The following is a 20,441-nucleotide window of genomic DNA, read 5'->3' as shown; positions in this document are numbered from 1 at the left end:
GTTTTTTCTCTCTCATGGTAACATGTATGTTCTATATCAATAGATTATATAATCTTACAATGACAAGCTTTATCTAACGCGTTTCTGGCTATAAGCCCTTAATCATTATCTATGATTAAGGGCTTATAGCCAGAAACGCGTTAGTGTGTGTTTTTCCTATTTTTGTATCTGCCTTATATTACTATTTTTAATGGATTGAAAAATAAAGACGAAAATTTTATTGGATGTGCTGACCTCCACTTCTACTTCCATTATCCAGCCTTTACTTTGGTCATGCACAAGTTGGGTGAGCGGAACTGCTTGATTGCTTAATTCCTTTAGTGTGGACCAGGCTTTATAATAAAAATTTGTAACGTCCAAAAATTATATAAAATGAATCCAGTAATTTTAGACAAAATATATGAAATAATGACAACCAATCTTTACACATTAATTCCCTTTATTTCATTACTGCATCCCCAAAAAACCCACAATAAAAAAAGAATAAATTGAAACAGTGTATTTTTTATTATTTTACTGGTAAAAGGTTGTCAGTTAGCAACAGAATGTTAAAAGCACCCGGCGAAAGTACAATCACAGCCACTAAATAAAAACAATTGCAACCAAATTGTAAATGACACAGGGTGCCACACTCTTCTCCTCCTGACCTGTAACCGCTACGTAAGCATTATCCAGTAAATCAGTGTCCAAGCAGAGTGCAAACAACTTTTATGAATAGTCCGCAGTCTTATGGTCTAAAATTCAGTGTATTCAAGCTTTTTTTATTTTCTTTTTTTTTGTATTTTTTTTAAAGGAAAGAGACTAACAGGATTGAACTGGCAGTTACCAACACATCTCTGCAGGTATTCAAAGGAGAGTAAGAATGCTGCAATAAACAGATGAAGAAGAAAAGACATCCAAAGAAAGACAAAACGAGGTAGGTAAGAAAACAAAAAAATAAAAAACAAAACAAATCCTCAACAAAATTATAATAATAATAAAAGAAGAAGCGCAACACAGTTTTCTGGATGTAACACCCTATTACCACAGCCAGCCATGCTTGTAGCTAATAAAAATAATCTTCTGTTACACGTATTTTATCATTAAATTATTAGAGCATTGTGTGTTGAAAGACTTAATCACCTGAACTACGTACACACTTTTTTTTTTTATTAAATTTTATATTTTTTGCACAGATGTGGTTTGTTACTGTACGTTGGGTAATTTTTTGAAAACTAAATCTGTCTGTCTGTCTTTACAAAGTTGGCCAGTTTAATGCCTGTAACCGACCAGGGGACAGTTATCTAAAATCCTGCCATCCTTTGGTTAAAAAGATGTCGTTTTTTTTTTTTTTTTTTTTTTTACCAATCTTTAAATAAATTGGCCACAGACTTCCAGAATTTCCTGGCGGCAGAATTTATTAGTACTAGAAAGTGTCGATGTGACGATATTGGCAAAAGTCCTATTATTGCCTAATAACCATCTATCTGAATAGCTGCATCAGTGTGAATGAAAATTAAAAGGTGCCTTCATCTACACTCCTATTCTTTGCCCTGACCTGTTGCATAATATACATAAAGAAAACCACCACAGGTGACACCCATTGTGTCTATTTCACACATTACCCTGCTGCCCATTACTATACCAACACACACCAATATGCATGTATCGATAGACTATATGAACAAGCAGATTGAATAATGGCATTAGATTTCTTTAGACTACGGCTAGTTTAGCCATATAAATTACGTTTCCCAAAAGAAGAGGAAACTTTGCTTTCCGATAAAAATTATTTAGGCTGTTGCTATCAAAAAGCAACATTCAGGCTGATGAAGGCAAAAAGGTTTCTTCTTTTAATTACCCAGCTATACAGCTTTAGCTTTCAGCAAAACAGAAAAAGGTACATTATTGTGCTGTCTCATTGTACTCAGTAATTTTACAACATATGTATATTTATATATAACGCTAGAGCAGGCAGACAGAAATCAACAAACTGGCTCAAATCTCAATACTTTTTTTTGTTTTGCCATTCTTACAAAATAAGACACAATGAAAAGGTAAATGAACAAGCCACCATAACACAGCTTAATCTGTGGACCTCTGAGCCACAGTTTTCCCAGTGTTCAAGTGCAAAGTCTCTGTTCTGGCTGTAGGGCAAGGTTGCTGAAAACTTGCACAACCTGCTACCAAGTCATGTGAACTCTGTAGAATTGAAGACATAAATGCCCGTCCAGTTAAAATGGTAGCAGACTGTTCCACAAGGCTATGCACGTCTACAAAACCAAACCTAGTTTAGAAAGAATGCCTTGGATAGAGTTCCTTGGAAAGCTCTGTTACCAGTTCATCATGGAGTTTCTATTCAATGTCATAAAAAAGACTTGACTACTGCCTCCTGACCGCACTGATGCAAAGAATACCTGTAAAAGACAACATCAATATTGGTTGATATTTACTGTACATATAAAACATTCAATTAATAATCTAATGATAAGATTTAAAAGGTATGGAAGTTTTTCTGTTCTTGATTTGGTGCACAAATACAGTGTGCTGAATGAGCTGTACACAGCCTATATGATCTCCCCTTGTATCTGCTCTCCTCTCTCCTACATGCCTTCCAGTGTTGAGCTGCCCCGCAGGGTTTCTCTCCCTCTACTATCTGATGCTCCCACTGACTAACAGGCCTGGGCTTATCTCATCTTTGCCTGAGGGGCAGCTAAATGGTAGGACATTTATGTTCTTAATTTATTTTAGCTGTGCCATATTTTGAACAGTTTTTAAAGTGTAACTGTCATTTATTTTATTTTTGTGGAAATAAATAGTACAAGCAATTTTAAGGTTTAATCTGTAAAAATCCCTCTTTCTGTACTTAAAAAGCTGTTTTGGAGCCCCCCTTTCTTATCTGTTCATTATCAGGCAAATTCGTCTTCATTACAGAGGAGCAAAGTGACAAAGTGTTCTGCTGTGCCCATAATAACCTATCGAGAGGGGGGCGAGGTGGATGAGTGAGCAAGTAGAGCAGACAAACAGCTTGGCTGTTTGGAGACTGTCTGGGCAGATAAAATGCTGGATTTAAATGTCAGAAAGGTCAGTGTTGGTCTGGGAACTTGGTGAGATAAGTTTGCAGGATGATATGCTGTGCAGAGCTACCTTTTCTCCTCTCTGTGCTCACTCATCCCCTTTGGCCTCTTCCCCCTTCATAGACCATAATGAAAACAGAAATCCTGCTTCTTCTGAAGTGAAGGGGGAGGATGCAAAACAGCTTTTTGAGTACAAAACAAAACTATTTTGCTTAATAAAAACCTATGAGAGTTTCTTTTTAAAAAGTGACATTTAAATCACAGTTACACCTTAAGTATATGGTGCTTATTTTGTTTAGCATTTTAGTGACGCCATTCAGAGGATTCCCAGGCCATTTTTTAATAAAATTTTTCACCGCTACTTTGCTTTGAACTACCTGGCAGATGTAGTCTGTGGTATGCATGTGTTGGGGGTCACCCCTATGTTTGCTTAGTATGGTGGAGTACTTTCCTTTTGTCCAGCTGTGGGGGTTTCCCAGCTCAGTTGCCTAAATGTCTCTCTCTTTGGGATGCTCTGTGATAGTGAAAATACCTTGTTGAAACTGCCATAAATTGGATGACTGCACTGAAAGCCTGAACATAGATAATAAAGCCCATATTAATTTTAATTATATATTGATCTATTTATTCATATTATAACATTAGAGCCAATATATAGTGGAATAAACATAAAAATTAAATGTTTTTGGTGGCACTAATTATGGGCCAGAGATTGCCAGATGGCCCTGGCTAGTGCATGCGACAGTAGACTGCATTGTGCATAGTGGCTATGTTGCTATAGATGCATTGCTATGTGCTACTATTGGCTTGGGGCTCATTTGGGAGGTGTCAACCCTTTAACCAAAAGATGTAGTTTATGGAAGCACATACATGTTTACAAAACAATTCTGAAACACAGACTTGGCATTGGTTTTTTTCACATTATCTTCCTAGTGAGTGCCTTTATTCTCCACCCAATTCGAATTTTCACGTTTCTGAATAGAAACGTAGAAGACTGTCATCAGAAAAGACCACTTGGTGCATCTACTCTGCCCTATTAATATCTCAGGATGGATATATGATTATCCCAGGCAGGTTTATATTCAATTACTGTGAATTTTGCAACCACATCTGCTGGAGTGTTGTTCCAAACATTTACTACTTTTCTAGTACAGTAATGTTTTTAGCTAAGCAGAACACAAAAAGTACAGCAGAACGCTGCTAATGCTAAGATATATGAATTTATTGAAGTGCAATACTGCTATAGAAAAATATGAGGTTGTTAGCATACCATTTGATCAAATAGTGTGTATAAACCCACTAGGTTAAGGTGACCTTAACTAGATGGAACCCTACACTATAGATATGCTTCTCCCGGGTCAGCAATACGCATACACATTCTGTGCATGCAGGACCCAGCTTTTTTCCTGCTTAAACCAACCATAGGGGATGGGTGAAGTGCAAGATCCATTGTATCTATATTATGCATATATCTTAGCATTTGTAGTGTACTGCTGTTATTGCTTCAGAATTTTTAAGCCATGGCAGTATACCCAGCATACTCCTGCCTAATTATATTAGCTCTATTTAATGTGCTGGCCAATTTTTTTTTGTTTTTTTACTTCTACACAGAATGAAACCAAAAAAAGTTGAAATTTCTTAAGCTAAAAGATTAAACTGCAACCGCACACAGAATGTATATAATGGGTCGATAAACAGGAAAGAAAGGGAGCAAAGGTTGTTCTTCATATATACAGCTGTACAGGAAAAAACTAAATCAATACTGGATAGGATAATATACTGCATGTGTTTATGTGTTAGTATTGGGGATTCTAAAACATGTCTTTATTAACCATGTAAGATGCTTTATTCCTACAGTTAGCATAGATGACTAATCACGGGTATCTGTGACTTACACAGTTGCCTTTATATAGTGTAAAGTAACAATGAGGTAATAGCCGGTCACTTCTAAGTATCAGAAACAAATTCTAGTTTTATGGGGCATAAAACTAACTTTTTTCTCTATTTTGCAGGTACACAGCATCACGTGTAAAGGATAGCTGCCAGCCAAATAGCTATTCCTCTCTCTCCCTAGGGAGACAGGGACAGCCATGACAGACCACTCTAATCCACAAGGGGTTAGCTGCCCGAATTCTGTAGTGTGAATGCACCCTTAGGGTCCTTTTACAAACAGATATCTGACAGATTTTTTTTTATCTGTTCTCTGTTTATAGTCTGTTCCTGGCCTTGGCTAAAAAAAATCTGCCAGATATCTGTGTGTGTAAAAGCACCCTTACAGCAGCTTATTTCCCTTGTGAACCAAGGACTAACCATGTTAATACACCACTTGCTTGATGCCTCTTTCCCTGACATCTACCACTGGTGACCATTTTTATTTTCTCCACTCATTACGGTAGAGAGATAGGACCTACATGTTAGACAGTCAAGCGGTTTGGCTGGCCCTACATCTAGGATGTATGTCATCCCCAGAATAATGTCATCCAGACTGTGACCAGGTAGCAGGGTATCTAAGAAATGAAGATGTATGATTTTAGTAACTCAGGGGGGGGACACCTCTATGATTAAATAATGGGCTACTATAAATGGGCAGCTACCTCACTGTCACTCTAATAGGTGACCTTCCCTTTCACAAACTCCTGACGCCACAGTGACATGACCGATGTTTTGACAAGTGGGGGTCCAGGTGCAGAGACCCCCATCGATTGCTAAAATGAAAGGGCACAGCTGTAAAAATGATTCAACAGCATAATTCACTGCAATATAAATGGCCTGTAGGGGGCACCAAACAAAAATATAGGAAGTGCAACACTGCCCACCCCCTGTAGATAGATATACAGTATGTTGTTGTTTGTTAGTGGGACATTCCTCAATTACATGAGAAGATATGCTGCCAATAAATGATGATTCTAATATGCATAAAGCAAGCGGGCTACAAATATGCATTTACTAGTGTGGTTATGACCAGTGATCAGTAATGAACAATCACAGGAACATTTATTCAGTTAATAAGATTGGTGCACGTCCTGCAAACTTGCAATACCTTATCATTTCTTTCACACAGAAATTTTAACCTCTGGGCTCTCTTGTGCATGAATACCCCGTCTAGATGCCCGGTTTCCACAGAACGTATTTCAATAGCTTTTTCTCCCCATCCCATTATTTGATTGGAATGGATATATGCTGCAAAGACAAAACAGAAAACTGTGGTGTCAAGAAATACAGTCCTAAATGGGTCCACAACTCCACATACTATGAATCCAGCTGTCCACTGTATACTTGTAACTACAGAGCTGCCACTGGAAAAATGCAATATATTCAGCTGCATACACAATGGTCCCACTTACTGGTACTTTATCCTTGCCATTTGTTTCATAGCTTAGTAGTTTCCCATAGATTTCTACAGGCCAAATATGATTTCTCACCTGCCCACATATTAAAACCAACTGCAAACTCCCCCAAGACTGGGAGAAATCTCATATTTCTACAGTATATAAATTTAATCAAAAATAAAAAAAATTACAATGCAATTCTTGAATAGGACCTAATTTGACAAATTATGTATAAAAATGCTTACCTACTGAAGTGGGCATTTCACCCCACTGAAGTACTACATCTTTAGTTATTCGGCCATACGTATTCACATACACCCCCTCATCCTCATAGCACACAAGCATTTCCATGCCATCTGTTTTAGGCAAGATGACAATGGCATGTGGAGTGATGCTGCCTTGAATCTACAGAAAGGTAAAACAAACATTAATGCATAGTCCCCAGCAAAGCCAATAGAAAGAATACACACAGTAGGTTACTAACAAACACAACTATTGTTGTAATATGTCATGCAAATAAAACCTCAGAATTGTTCATCTTTCTATGTTATGTTTTATATACCTATGTAGGGAATATTAAGTGTCTCTGTTATTAACTAAACATTTGACGTGTCCTAAAGACATCAGGCAGAGTCAGAAGAGCCCAGCTGAACGCTTCTGTCCCTGACCCGCTGCGATCTCTGTCTTACTGCAGGGAGAGTTCCATGGACTCACAATGAAGCCCATCTACTGTCTCCAAGTGCTTCTCCCGGCTTTAACGATTGGTGGCCTTCTGAACTCCAGAACTGGATCACCGATCACAACTTTTGACTTTTTTTTTTTTAAGTGACACTGTCCAATTAAATTTTGTACACCTTTAAAGGGAACCAAGCACAGGCACTGTACATATAAAGGCACTAGCAGTGCCCAAAAGATGAGGTCATGTTTCCTACCAAGTGCTCCTCCCACAGTTTGGTAAATGTATACAAATATGGCCCTGTGTAGTAGAGCCAGCCATCAGCGGACAAGCAGATTTAAACCTGTCAAAAAATAATCCGGTATTTGCTGTACACCGGTCCATGTATTAGGAGACATGTGGCCAACAGATGATTAAAGAAAGGGGATGGACAATCATAAAGCTGTATAAGGGAGCACAATTCTGGCAGATCAGCTCTCATGCAGCTCCGGAAGTGTAATACATCTTTTATAGTCCTATCTGCATTCATATAAACAAATAAATAACAATGTGATCTATACATTGGGAAGCATTTTAGAATGACACAGTGTTCTTTATTACTTACATGAGATGGTATGTAGATGTCATATGTATTTCCAGAGTCGACATCAATGACATGGAAACCAGTGCTGGAGCCAAATATTACTTTTAACCTTTGACCTTCTTCCACAGTCAAGTCACAAAGCAATGGCTTATGTTGTAGATCTGTAAAGGACTAAACAAGTGTATTCTATTTTATTTGAGAGTCTACAAAATACCATGTCATTTAATTTAATTAATAACAGGATGCTTGCAAGGAAAATGGTCTGACATGTAAATAGGAAGACACTGCCTACTAAAACCAAATTAGGCCTTGATAGATGTCAGTAGAATCTAGGCTCCATACAAGGGGGCGTTCAATGAGCCCTACAGCATTACTGAATATAATTTCATTTTGTTGCTCCAAATATCTATTCTGTACATTTGATGACTTAATTTGTCATGATATATTTGCAATAAATTAGTACCCAGCAGTTGTTTTGTAACCAATGTCTAAAACACACAATAGATCTGCTGCATGTCATGCATTTTTCCCCACAATCTGCTGAATTTTGGTGCATTTACTTAGTAAATCACATCATCTGTTGCACAGTAGATTGACTGTAAAGCCACCTATACACAGTTACACAATGTCCATTATGCTTTTACAATACAAGTTGTTGATACATACCTTAAAAGCCATGAACTTATGATATGGCTTTGGGGCCCAAGCATAAATCTCTACAGCACTCTTTAACGCAATAACCAAGAACTTGATTCTTTCATATTTCACTGTAAAATTGAAAACATTTGCTCAGGTTATGTTGTTAGAATATCAGAACATGCTCCTACACCCCCTCTTGTCAGCCAAAGAGTCAGAGGAGACCAGCTCAGTCAGTGGAGAAATTTAATGATCTAATGATATAATAATCGATAATCTGTGGCGCCTGATCTTCAAGTGTAGGGTTGTACATATATATGTATGTATAAATAATATACAGTATTTGCTGCTTTGAGGAGCCCCAACAGCGTGACTGTGGGGGTTCCAATCAGTTTCCCTGACAGACTGAGAAATGCTACTTACCTCCATCCTGTCGTAATGGTGATCTTCTCATAGAGTCTGCCTCAGTTAGACTTTACATACAGGGTGCCAATTACACTGATAAATGCTATGCAATGGCATAGCATTGGTCAGTATAAGCAATCTAATGATTGATTATATAAGTCCCCTAGGGGGACGTAAAAGAAAAAAAAGTAGAATAATAGAATATGTCACAACTGTTAATAAAAAAAAAGGTAAAATTAACTCCTTTTTCATTTTTAAAAAATACGTAAAAATGAATAATAAAAGAAAACATATTAGGTATTGTGGCATGCAGAACTGTCTAATCTTTTAAAATATAACAATAATGTTCATGCATTCTGAACAGCGTTAAGAAAAAAATCCATCAGATTTTTTAAATATTAGATTGATCAAAAATTCCAATTTACACCAACATGGTACCAATAAATACTATAGATCATGGCGTAAAGAAAACAAAATTGCCCCCAACCACCCTCATAGGTGAAAAATGAAAGCATTATAGCTCTCTGAAAGCAAGGAGGAACACTGCTTCACCATGACCTGGACATGCATGTAATAATGACCTTTGGTCATGAAGGTGTTAAAGTACACAATTAACTATGTTGTGCGCTAGAATATAAGTGCCTGGTTAAGAACTTACCAACTTTATAATGCACACAGCCTTCTAAGTCTCCTACAGTTATCCAGCCCTGCTTCTTCTCCACCTCTGGATCATTGTGCAATATTCTATTCCTCAACCAGGAAAGGTAGTACACTCTTAGCTTGTTCTTTTTCCCTAAAAGACATACATGTGTATATGATATATACAAATTACATTTATAAATTAGATACAGATATACAGATTATAAAAGCAGATTTTAATGGATTACTTTTTTAAACTAATTTAGAATAAAAAAAAAAAAGATTTGACAACCTTCCTTTGGGGACTCTAATGTTCTTCACAAATCATTCTAGTCAGCTGATCTAAATGTTATCTCTGCGCACATTAAAATTATTTTCTGAAAATAAAACACTGTGATTAGAGTGACTGTGCCCCCATGATGGCAACAATCAGAATGAAGGGCGGCAGCATAGTGGCTGGTTTTTACGTAATAAAGCCCACCGATTAAGTCCCCAGGGATCAGATGGCACCCAATGGCAATCAGACTATTAATGTTTAAGGGTGCGTTCACACCTACCGCATCCGCAGCTTATTTTTCCGCGGAAATCCGCAGGTCTGGTAGTGCAGATTTCAACCTGCAAGAAATCCGCGTATGTGTGCGTTTTGCGGTTTTTCTGCATCAAGTTTATCACAACTGAAATGTCAGTTTAAAATGTCTCTCATTCTAAACAGACATTTCAGTTGCGATAAACTTGCTGCAGAAAAACCGCAAAACTCACACATACGCGGATTTCTCGCAGGTTGAAATCTGCACCACCAGACCTGCGGATTTCCGCGGAAAAATAATCTGCGGATGCGGTAGGTGTGAACGCACCCTAAAGCTGGTTATATACTTCAGACAGCTGTGAGCCAAAGCCTTGTTCAGCTGACCGCTACAGCGCCCTAAAAACAATAGAATTGGTTGTGTTAAAATCTAGAAGAATATCCCTCTTTTAATGCTTAACACTGTAACCCATGAGCACCCAAAAATTACTTCTCCTACCTTATTACATGATCCTTCCCGAATATTGAATTTTTACTAATTGTGAACTAAGCTTAGATTATATATTATATAATATATAGTATGTCACACCTGATATGGTTACAAGGACATTGAGTCCCTCTAGAACATCCATCTGCTGAAACCTTCGCCTGTTGATAAGGTTGTAGACCTTTCCTTGCCCACTTCGATCCAACAACATAAGTCCATTCTCTGTGCCCACTAGCAAGTTTACACCTGCGTGCAAGAGACACAAAATGTGTATAAACAGAACAGAGTGTGAACAATACAACTATCAGAAAAGAAATACAACAGAAGGCTATGTGATAAAATATCTTTTTTGTACAGAAGAGGCTCTGACAGCTCCAATCTTTAAATTCTTCGGCTGCAATAATGGAGCAGAAGAATGGAATGGATCCTCTGATGCAGATGTGAGCATTTGGTGATATTTTATGAATTTAATTTAGTTTTCAGGGAATATCTTTTCACTTGGATCTTGCAAGACAACGAAGATCCTTAATGCAGGTTGCAAACGTGAGAATTTTTTCCAAGACACTTACTAATTACTGAGTACAGCCTAGTGTTGGGTGACAAATCGGTACTTTTTCTTTGGGTGGGATGTACTTAGAAGCTGCTGGCTATCATGTCTATTGAAACAGAACATGTGTGCTCATATAGCATACTAAGCATCCACCCTCCTCACAAATGAGGCAAAGCGTTCTTTTTTGTTGTTAATCATGGGTATGGCTACTGGTAGCATTTCATTTGGAGAGGACATAAATAAAATGGTGTCATCGGCATAAAATCCTACTTTATTCTCCCTGGTTCTATTGACTATACCTTTGTATAATGGCTAGGCTAAGTTTGAGGGCTAGGGGTTCTATTGCCAAGGCAACCAAAAGGATGGATGAAAATTTGTTGCGTGCCTTGAGATAAAGGGAAATAAGAGGAGTATATACCTTTGAACCATAATTCTTGTTCTAGGTGCCTGGTACATAGAGGAAACCCATTTAATGAAATTAGAAAGCGGTGCTTTTTATCAGTATGCTTTTTGCACCAATGTTACCTCCCTCAAAGCCTGTGGTGTCTTTGCATCCTGCTGTAAGGGGCCTTTTACATGGTGATTATTGGTTAACTGGCCATGTGTTGCCCCCTGTAGCAATCAGCAGATGAACAAGCAAATGCTCATTCATTGGCTGATAGCTGGGATCGTGTGGCCATCAAATTCACTGATTGTCGGCCACACATATGTACAGTCAACAATGAATGATGCAAGTGAACAGCTGCATGAATGATTCAGTGATTGTTTGTGCAGCCCTGAACTAACAATATCTGACTTCTTAGGTCCGTATTAGATGGTCTGATAACTTAAGTGAACGAGCACCGAACTGCTAGATTGGCATTCATTTACTAACCCTATTATACTTAATTATCGTGCAGCAAGGGCTACACAGACATCAGTAGCAATGTCTGTGCAGCCCTTAGTTTAAAAGTGTAATAATATAAATTATACATTATCTCTGCACAGCCGCCGGTTGAACTATAGAGCTGCTCTCTGACATGACAGCCAATCACTGGCTGTGGTAGTCCCGGGGATCATGGAGAGGTAATGTATAAACTTTATTATTACAGATTCTTCAGCCATTGGCTGCATGTTACTATTACACGTAGCGATAGGCAGCCGGCAGCCCATAATTTTAGGTCAGGACCAAAAGACACGATCAGATGATTATCATTGTCATCGGCTGATCGTTGTCTTTATTACACAGAGCAATAATCTGCTGAATCGGCCTGGCAGATTATAGTTCCGTGTAATAGGCTCTTAAACAAGCACCAGTCTACTAGATCACCGCTCATAGCAGTCATGGATTTGCCCTTTTAAAAGAACCCTTACTAGTGTTTTAACCATTAATTTTTTCTTAGCCTTTTACAGTGATATGTACAGCAAAAGGTAAATTACTACTCTTTCATTTACATTGCTTGCACAAAGAAATATGCACATTTAGTTTACTAGAGGAGTGAAAATGTTGTGTTACTCACCCCATAATGCTGCACAAAGTATCTCAGAATTAAAGCGTTTCTTGTATTTCCGGATCTCTGGAGTATCGCTGTGAGGACGAATATTGGTAGGGTTCACGTTTACCACTGATATTTTTCTGGCCTCATTCAGCTTGGCTTGTTCTTGTCTAAGCAGTTCGCTAGTAAACAGGGCTAAAAAAAACACTCTCTTCATTCAGCAAAAAAAGAATAAGAAAATGGAGCATGCGTGTTCTGTCACAAATCTCATAATTTGACAATTCATACTGGGCATAGGCAGGTATTGGCACACCAGATGTTGCTAACCTTCATCGAATCCCGGGTTATGAAAACTAGCAAGAGCTGGTGTGTCCAGTACTGCAAACCCATATTTTCACATTCATTTTCTTAGGGGAAAGGAGATAAAGAAATAAAACTTCAAGCGCAGCAAAAGAACAAAAATAAATCAAAATGCCTATCATCAATATTCAGCCAGGAAGAAGGACAACCGATACTGCTTCTTTTCATATGGTACAGTATAGAAACCTTACATAACAGCTGATTTCTTAAATGAGTTTTGTTTTGCTGAGATATATAAGGAAGTTAGAAAATCATTAGAGATTTCTATGGGAAAGGCAAAAATTAGATAAAAGACTCTTATGTTCCAATTCAAGTAATGGAAACATAGTCAGAACTATTACACTGCAATACATTTCTCTAGAAAGTAAACTCAATGGATGACTTCTACCCAACAGGCCTTTTAGTGTCTGACTTCTAAGCCATGGCAGGTTTCATGATCCCTTGAAGGACCATTGGAAAGTAATATCTACTTTCTCAAGAAAATGTTAGAGCTAGGTGTGTTGGAAAAGGTAAGGCACATAAGCAGATCCCTTGAAAAGAACAACAGTGTGTATTCCCTGCCACCACTCCATTTACTGTCTACAATACTTGCCTTCATTGTCGAGTTTAGCCCTTAATGTTCAGAAATAGAGTAAGTGAAATGGTGGCGGAGCATTAATGTTGCTGCCACATTAACTTGGGGGAAAAGGCTTATCCATTATCAAGACTGGTGGGGGTTTCTGGTGGTCACGCACTCAGGTGACAAGGGACTTCTATTGATGGAATTGGTGGGGGTGGGGGGAAATCGGTCTGGCCACCACTGATCAGCTAGTTATGACATTTCCTGTGGGTAGGTGGTAACTTAGAATCTTGGAATAACCCCCTAAAGAACGGATTTCATCCATGTAAATAATAAATAGAAATGCACCTTATACATCATTATTATATGGATGTATAGCATCAACCACATGTAAGCATAATGAGCTAGTGCTATTACAACATTTAATTTAATAGCCCAACCATTGCAGGCCTTTACTCAGATTTAAGGCTCTATTACAGGGGCCAATATTAAAGGAGCTAACAAGCCCTGCCCCGCTATTACCGCACACTGCCAGCAAGAGGGGGGAAGCGGGGGTGGGGGAGTGGGGGTGGCGGACAGGGAACTGCCTGGACGACCTTTAGATCTTTGGGAGATAGTGGTGGTCTGCTGCCGCTGCTACTAGTGCGTGGAGTGCCAGCCAGCATATCGTAACTAGTGGCATTGTTTTCTTGCAATGTGTTTAAAGACGACAATACGTCGCCATCGATCAGCTGACACTGTAAAAGCCGATAATTGCTTGCTGCAATAGGGCCTTTAGTTTCCTTAAACTAACCTATAGACAACCAAAAATAACCCCTTCGGCCATGGCTCTTATTTTATGGGATTACATGATAATTTTTTTTGAGATTCAGCAATGATTCAAAATGTTAGTACCCACAATAGCAGATCTGTTAAAGGGGTTTATCCAAGCTTAGAAAAACATGGCTGCTTTCTTCCAGAAGACAGCACCACTCTTGCCCTCAGTTTGGGTGTGGTTTTGCAGTTTATATCCGTTGAAGTGAATAGAGCTGAATTTTAATACCACACACAACCCCAGGACAAGGGTGGCAACTGTTACGGCAGGAAATTAGCTGTGTTTTTTCTAGTCCTAGATAACCCCCCTGGTCTGTCAAATGCAAGTGTCCAAGGTGCTCTGCACACTACAGATATTGTAGAACATGAGAGTCCTGGCAATAAAATACAAGCAATAAATTTATCAAGGACAATGTATCCCTGCACCACAAAGGAAGCAACTATCCTGTCAGTTCTTCCTAGCCTTTAATGGGCTAAAGCCATCACAGTGAACTAGTTTAAAAAGTAATCCTACATATTTCACCTAACTACCTACCTGTCAGCTACCAGTACTAACCTAGTAAAGTACAAACCATGTTTTCCTAATACCTGTTGCAGAAGACTCTTCATCATCATCATCTTCATCATCGTCATCATCGTCATTATCAGTAGGTGAAGTCTGGTAAACTCTTGGATCAACAAATGGAGTAAAGGATGATTTGGTGGTACCTCCCATGCCATACTATAATGGTTAAAATGGTAAAGGTCAATCCCCAATGTTCTGGGCAGTCCATACATAACTAATAATGATGTGAAAATAATGGATTTTTATAATAAATACATGTGCTGCAGAAAGATATAAGTGCGTATCTGCTGTGCACAGGAAAATTCTCACATTTTAAAGGAAACCAATCAGCACAATTGTGCTGATATGGTTCCCAGCAGCACAAATCTACTGTGCAGCTCGCTGAGCATACCAGCAGTGGCTGCAGCAATAGCTTTACAAAAGGGGAAAAAGATGTTTTATTTCGTCAGGAGAGGGGCGACAACTAGTCATCTGGACAGGGAGTCGACAGTGACTAGTCAAAGCTCTCTGCCTATCAGTGCGCAGTGCAGGGATGATTGACAGGCAGAGAGCTCCATTAGTGGCCTCTCTGCCTGTTAATCATCCCAGCACTGTGTGCTGACAGGCAGAGTGCTGTGACTAGTCACGGATGGCTCCCTGTCCAGATGACTTGTTGCCTCCCCTCTCCTGACCTTGTGTGGCGTAATAAAACATCTTTTCACCCTTTGTAACTACTTTATAGCTACTGCTGCAGCCGCGATTGGTATGCTCCGCGACCTGCACAGTAGATCTATACTGTGCTGTTGTGAACCATATCAGCATAATAGGTTTCCTTTAACATTACTGTGGATAATCTCCATGAACTTGGCATGTAACCTCCTAGATGATAAGGTCGCTGTCAACTACACCAGGGGGGGTTAAAGGACCAGCATCGGAGTGATCTCTGATGCAGGCTACTGACAGTAAGTATCAACTGTAGATACCCCATACTTCCTCATAGCTCACATCATATACATGTACACAATGTTGTCATTGACATGTCTTACGAATATGATTATTATACTCTCTATTTTCTTTTACAGTCTAATAAATGACTATGTTGTGTGGTGTGTGCTAAAAATAATATTCACTGATTGCACAGAAAAATGAATTACTACTGTATTTGTAGCTATATACATAATACACTGTAAGATGTATTAGTAAATGTGTAATGAAATATATAATATTTTATAAAGAATAATTAAAGAGGTACTTGAGGCGTATAAAAAGTCTTGGAATGGCTTTTGGGTGCTTTTAAGATTTAAAAAGAAAAGAAGAGAGAAACCATACTCACCTGCCTTGATCCCCTGGATCCCTGCAACACATTCCTGCAGGAAATGCCTGCTTAGCCAATCAAAAGCTAAGATAACCTGCCTTGGTCACAGATTAGATTAGGAGGCATTTGCTACAGGAAGAATCTAGAAGCAGGGAGTAGGAGCGGCTGGAATGGCACCTGGGGAAGTTTAAGAAAAATGAGTATGGTTTCTTTTTTATTTTGATAGCACCAGAAAATGACTCTAAGACCTTCTGCATACCCAATATATCACTTTAATAAGCTAGGTATATATATTTTTTTTCTTTAGCAAGTAATGTGGATGAGTTATGGTGCTGTGTTTTATACTTTTTTGTTTTTGCAGGCCTGGGCTGGTAAAGAATCAGTTATCCTGAGTAGCAGATACAGACCAATTAGCCATAACATTAAAAAGATTATTATCGATTATCTCATTACAATGACACGTCTGAAGATATAGGAAATATGGGCAGCAGGTGAATGGTCAGTTTTTAAATGTTAATGTGCTGGAAGCAGGAAAAATGCTAAGTGTAAGCATCTAAGCGACTAATGTCGGCCAATTTTTAATGGCTAGATGACTGGGTAAGAGCATCTGGAAAAAGAGGCAGGTCTTGTGGGGTGTTCTTGGCATTTAGTGGGTAGTACCTACAAAAGTGGTCCAAGGAATTACAACCAGGAACCAGCAACACGGTCATGATAAAAATTAGTAAAATTAGACAAACTTCCTTCATGTCATAACGACGTGTCAGAGGTTTGTATTGGTTGAGGTCTGGGTGCTGAGAACCCCATCCATCGTTAGAAAGAAGCGGCACACGCACCTCTTCATCTCCGTCTCACTGCTAAAGTAGTGGTGGACGGAATTATAATGGAGCCCTATGGAACTTCCGGTAAACTCAGTCCCAGAAGTTCCACAGGGTTCCGTTATTATTCTCTTTTCATTCTAATGATCGGCGGGTTTCTCAGCACCTGGACCCAGACTGATACAAACCTCTGACACGTCAATATGAAATGTCAGAAGTTTTTTTTAAATGATAGGTACCATTTAAGCACATTTATTTTTTATTTATTTTATGATCCATGGAGGCCATACTACATAACATACAGGACCACATGACAACTTCAGAGGTCACAATGTGGACACACTTTATTCCTTACCCTCACCCAAGCTCTAAATGTTGTAGCCAGGGCTGACAATGATGTATTATAGAAAGTCAGTGTAACTTCTACAAATGCACAAACTTTACAATCTTAATGACTACTAAGATTATATGCAGCAGAGGTAATAAGACGCAAGATCAATTCCAGCAAGTACTTGCATTACATGCACTAATAGTGTTAGAAAAGTTACGGTCATTTATGTAGACCCACACCAGTATTAATACTCATAACCAGTTAGCCAGCAAGCGTTAAGGTTAGTTTGGTAGTGCCACCACCTACTTCAGTCCCAGTCTCCATTTCCTGTGCATGCGTTGAACCTCTCCCTAAAGCCTCAGTTGGAGTACCCACCGGGGAGTGGCTCTGTTGAACTAAGTCAGGGAGATTTATGTGGCCGGCAAAACCATTACTTTCTGCATGGCCAGAGCGTTTTTTATCTCCAGATGTCTGCAGAGATACGAAGGAAAGTACATGGAACATTAAATTAAAAGTGCTCCACTCGACCATGTAAAAATTACCAAGCATGTTAAATCTCTGAAACATAACTAGGACACTATGAAGGAGAATAAAGTAAAAATATTAATTCTTTTAGTATACCATAAAGCACACATACTGTCTACATGCAGTGAGAGCATTTCACAAGAATATGACCTAGACGGAGGCAAATATCCAAATTATGCAGCATACATATATATATCAAAATGTTTAACCTTACCCATCTAAAAAAATTGCAATTATCAAAACAACCAGTGTGGTAACTGCACAGATGATATACGTAGCCTCTTGTGATCCCAAGAGGATACTAGCACTATGATACACTATAGATAAGTACCCTAAAGCAAAGTTTATTTTGAGACTTAAAAGTGTATACATTAAAAAAACACTTCACTGATGTAGTAAGTGTCTCTGACATACAGTTATTTGAGTCCCTGGTTCAAAATTCATGGCGTACGTTACAAAGAGTCCCCCAGTGTCAAATCCCTGGTAAATGGTAGTAACCCAGAAAACAAATCTTCTGTTGCTGCAAGTCGCCAAATTCTCAATGAATAATAAAACAGCAGTTATTTTATACCTAAAGGAAATAACACTCGGCATAGTGTCATTAACAGTATTAACTGGACTTGCCCATCTTCTGTGATCCACCTATATCAATACCTAAATTGCCTGCTACTTTATCATTCTCGGTGTATCCTTTGGTTATGAGCAGCTGTACAACATTTGACATAATAAAGTTTTCAGTGGCATTGGGCTTGCACTGCACCAAAAAGGTGGCTTCATTACTGATAACCTTCACATGTAGTATACAAGGTACCCTATGGAGTGCAGTTCTTTTAGATTGCAGTCACGTGATTTTGCGCCTGGTGCTATAGGTCTGTATGTCAGTCTGGCACAACAGTACCTCTACACATGGTGAGCCCTATTTAGAGAAACATGGCAAGCCGCCAGTTGGGGGAACAATGGCATGTCTTTTAGATTTTAATTGGATGCTAAAACCTTTAGCATTGGATACAATGATGGAAATTAACACCCCCATTAGTATTAATTCTAGACATGTATAATAATTAACAAAAACCTTCTTAGGCTGAATTATGAATGCTCAAGTAGAAAATGCTCTGTGGTGTTAGCCATTAAAAAGGGAACCTGACACTACTCCTGCTCTAGTAAATGCTGGAACAGCTTTTCTTACAGCTGTGTTGTTCCTCTGTTATTCTTAATATAAATGTATGACTGAATAACCAACTGGGTGTTACCTGTTGGTGGTGTGTCCTTACAATATCTGGCACTACCAGCTCTCGTTGGATAGTGTCAGACAGGACAGGGACACTCCCCCAACTGGTATCACCCAGTTCAGTATTAGGTACTTCAGTTGGGTTACGGTACTTGCTAAATCAGACAGGCCAGGAGTGGTGACGGGTTCTCACTGACAACTGCTTTCTTACATGTATTAGCAGGATTGACATGTATTTAATAAAAAGCTGAATATAAAACCATGGTCCTCCCAGCTGCCAGGCACACACTGCAACCAAGCATAGGCTGGATTTCATACAAAAAAATTATATAGTTATTGTCATTCATTATTTTGTTAACAGAGTGTCTATAAGCTCATTCATTTTAATGATTTGGGTAAATTCAGGCAAGTATGGCTTAAAATTCAATCTACTAGAAGATGGCTGAGCCTTTTCACTCATACATCTTGACTATTTTTCAGGGATCAATGAAAAGTTAAATCAAAACCAGAAATATGACAAGAATCTCAGATGTCACTTGCAAGGTGCAATCTTCACTATTACATTGCTATTTGTCACAGTGTGTTTCAAAACCTCTGCCACCCACTTCCTTAAATGCAGATACTTAAAGTAACCTCAACATTGCTGGATTTAAAGGACAACTCCCACTTTTTCCCAGTAATTGAAGCACATTACAAAGTTATATAACTCTGTAATATGCTTCAATCACCTATCTGCCTCCCTGCCCTGTCTTTTCCCCCCCCATCCCCCACCAGGAAGTGCACTAAACTCACACATACCTAATTACTGTCGTTACCAGTTTATTCTCTCAGCTCCTTCTTGTGACTATGAGTCAGCAGTAGAAGGGCTGGTCTAGCTCCTGTTACACCAGCCTCCCCCTCCCCTGCCTTGTCAAGTGACTTAGCTTGCAAAGCTCCCATTGGCTGAGCAACTGCAAGCTATCTGAGTCATGTCACTTGCTTATCTTTCCTTGTGACATGACTCATTCACTCACTGAGTCCACTCGGCAGCAGGAGAGAGTATGAGGGGAGGGGGGAGCTGCCTATGTCCCTGGAGTCTGTCACAAGGGAAGATAAGCAAGTGACATGGACTCAGATGGCTTGCAGTTGCTCAGCCAATGGGAGCTAAGCAAGCTGAGTCACCTGACAAGGCAGGGGAGGGGGAGGCTGGTGTAACAGGAACTAGAGCAGCCCTCCTGCTGATGACTCATCGTCACAAGAAGAAGCTGAGAGAAGAAACTGGTGACGACAGTAATTAGGTCTGTGTGAGTTTAGTGCACCTCCTGGTTGGGGGGGGGGGTGGAGGGGGGGAAAAGACAGGGAAGGGAGGCAGATAGGTGATTGAAGCACATTACACAGTTATATAACTTTGTAATGTGCTTCAATTACTGGGAAAAAGTTTTTTGTGGGAGTTGTCCTTTAAGTTGAATTGCAGCATAGTACTTAGTACTTTCTTATCAGCGGATCATACTATTCTGGTCAGTCATTGTGTGTATGGCTTGTAAGGTGTGGTTGTCATAAGGATCAATAAGTATTACAGTGAATGCTGACAGCTAGCAATAAATGTGTGTCTG

The 20,441-nt window shown here is 39.1% G+C and overlaps 1 protein-coding gene across 15 annotated transcripts in view; it reads right to left on the bottom strand.

Annotated features, from left to right (window-relative positions):
• Positions 1-421: 421 nt before the first annotated feature.
• TNIK (TRAF2 and NCK interacting kinase) overlaps positions 422-20,441 on the bottom strand; it is a 214,578-nt gene continuing 194,558 nt past the window's right edge. For 13 of the 15 annotated variants that reach the window (XM_069975189.1, XM_069975194.1, XM_069975190.1 and 10 more), the window contains 10 exons: positions 17,403-17,567; positions 14,680-14,812; positions 12,384-12,554; positions 10,437-10,580; positions 9,344-9,478; positions 8,311-8,411; positions 7,666-7,815; positions 6,631-6,790; positions 6,097-6,236; positions 422-2,396 (listed from right to left, as the gene is read on the bottom strand). In XM_069975189.1, the coding sequence (XP_069831290.1) occupies positions 2,313-2,396; positions 6,097-6,236; positions 6,631-6,790; positions 7,666-7,815; positions 8,311-8,411; positions 9,344-9,478; positions 10,437-10,580; positions 12,384-12,554; positions 14,680-14,812; positions 17,403-17,567 (1,383 nt within the window). In that variant the 3' untranslated portion in view covers positions 422-2,312. The remainder of the gene's footprint in view (positions 2,397-6,096; positions 6,237-6,630; positions 6,791-7,665; positions 7,816-8,310; positions 8,412-9,343; positions 9,479-10,436; positions 10,581-12,383; positions 12,555-14,679; positions 14,813-17,402; positions 17,568-20,441) is intronic. The other 2 variants (XM_069975192.1, XM_069975197.1) reach the window with 2 other exon arrangements.

Source organism: Dendropsophus ebraccatus, chromosome 6 (assembly GCF_027789765.1).
Source record: "Dendropsophus ebraccatus isolate aDenEbr1 chromosome 6, aDenEbr1.pat, whole genome shotgun sequence".
NCBI classification, from domain to species: Eukaryota; Metazoa; Chordata; class Amphibia; order Anura; family Hylidae; genus Dendropsophus; species Dendropsophus ebraccatus.
The sequence above is the reverse complement of the archived record's forward strand: the minus strand, read 5'-3'. Positions and strand labels throughout refer to the sequence as shown.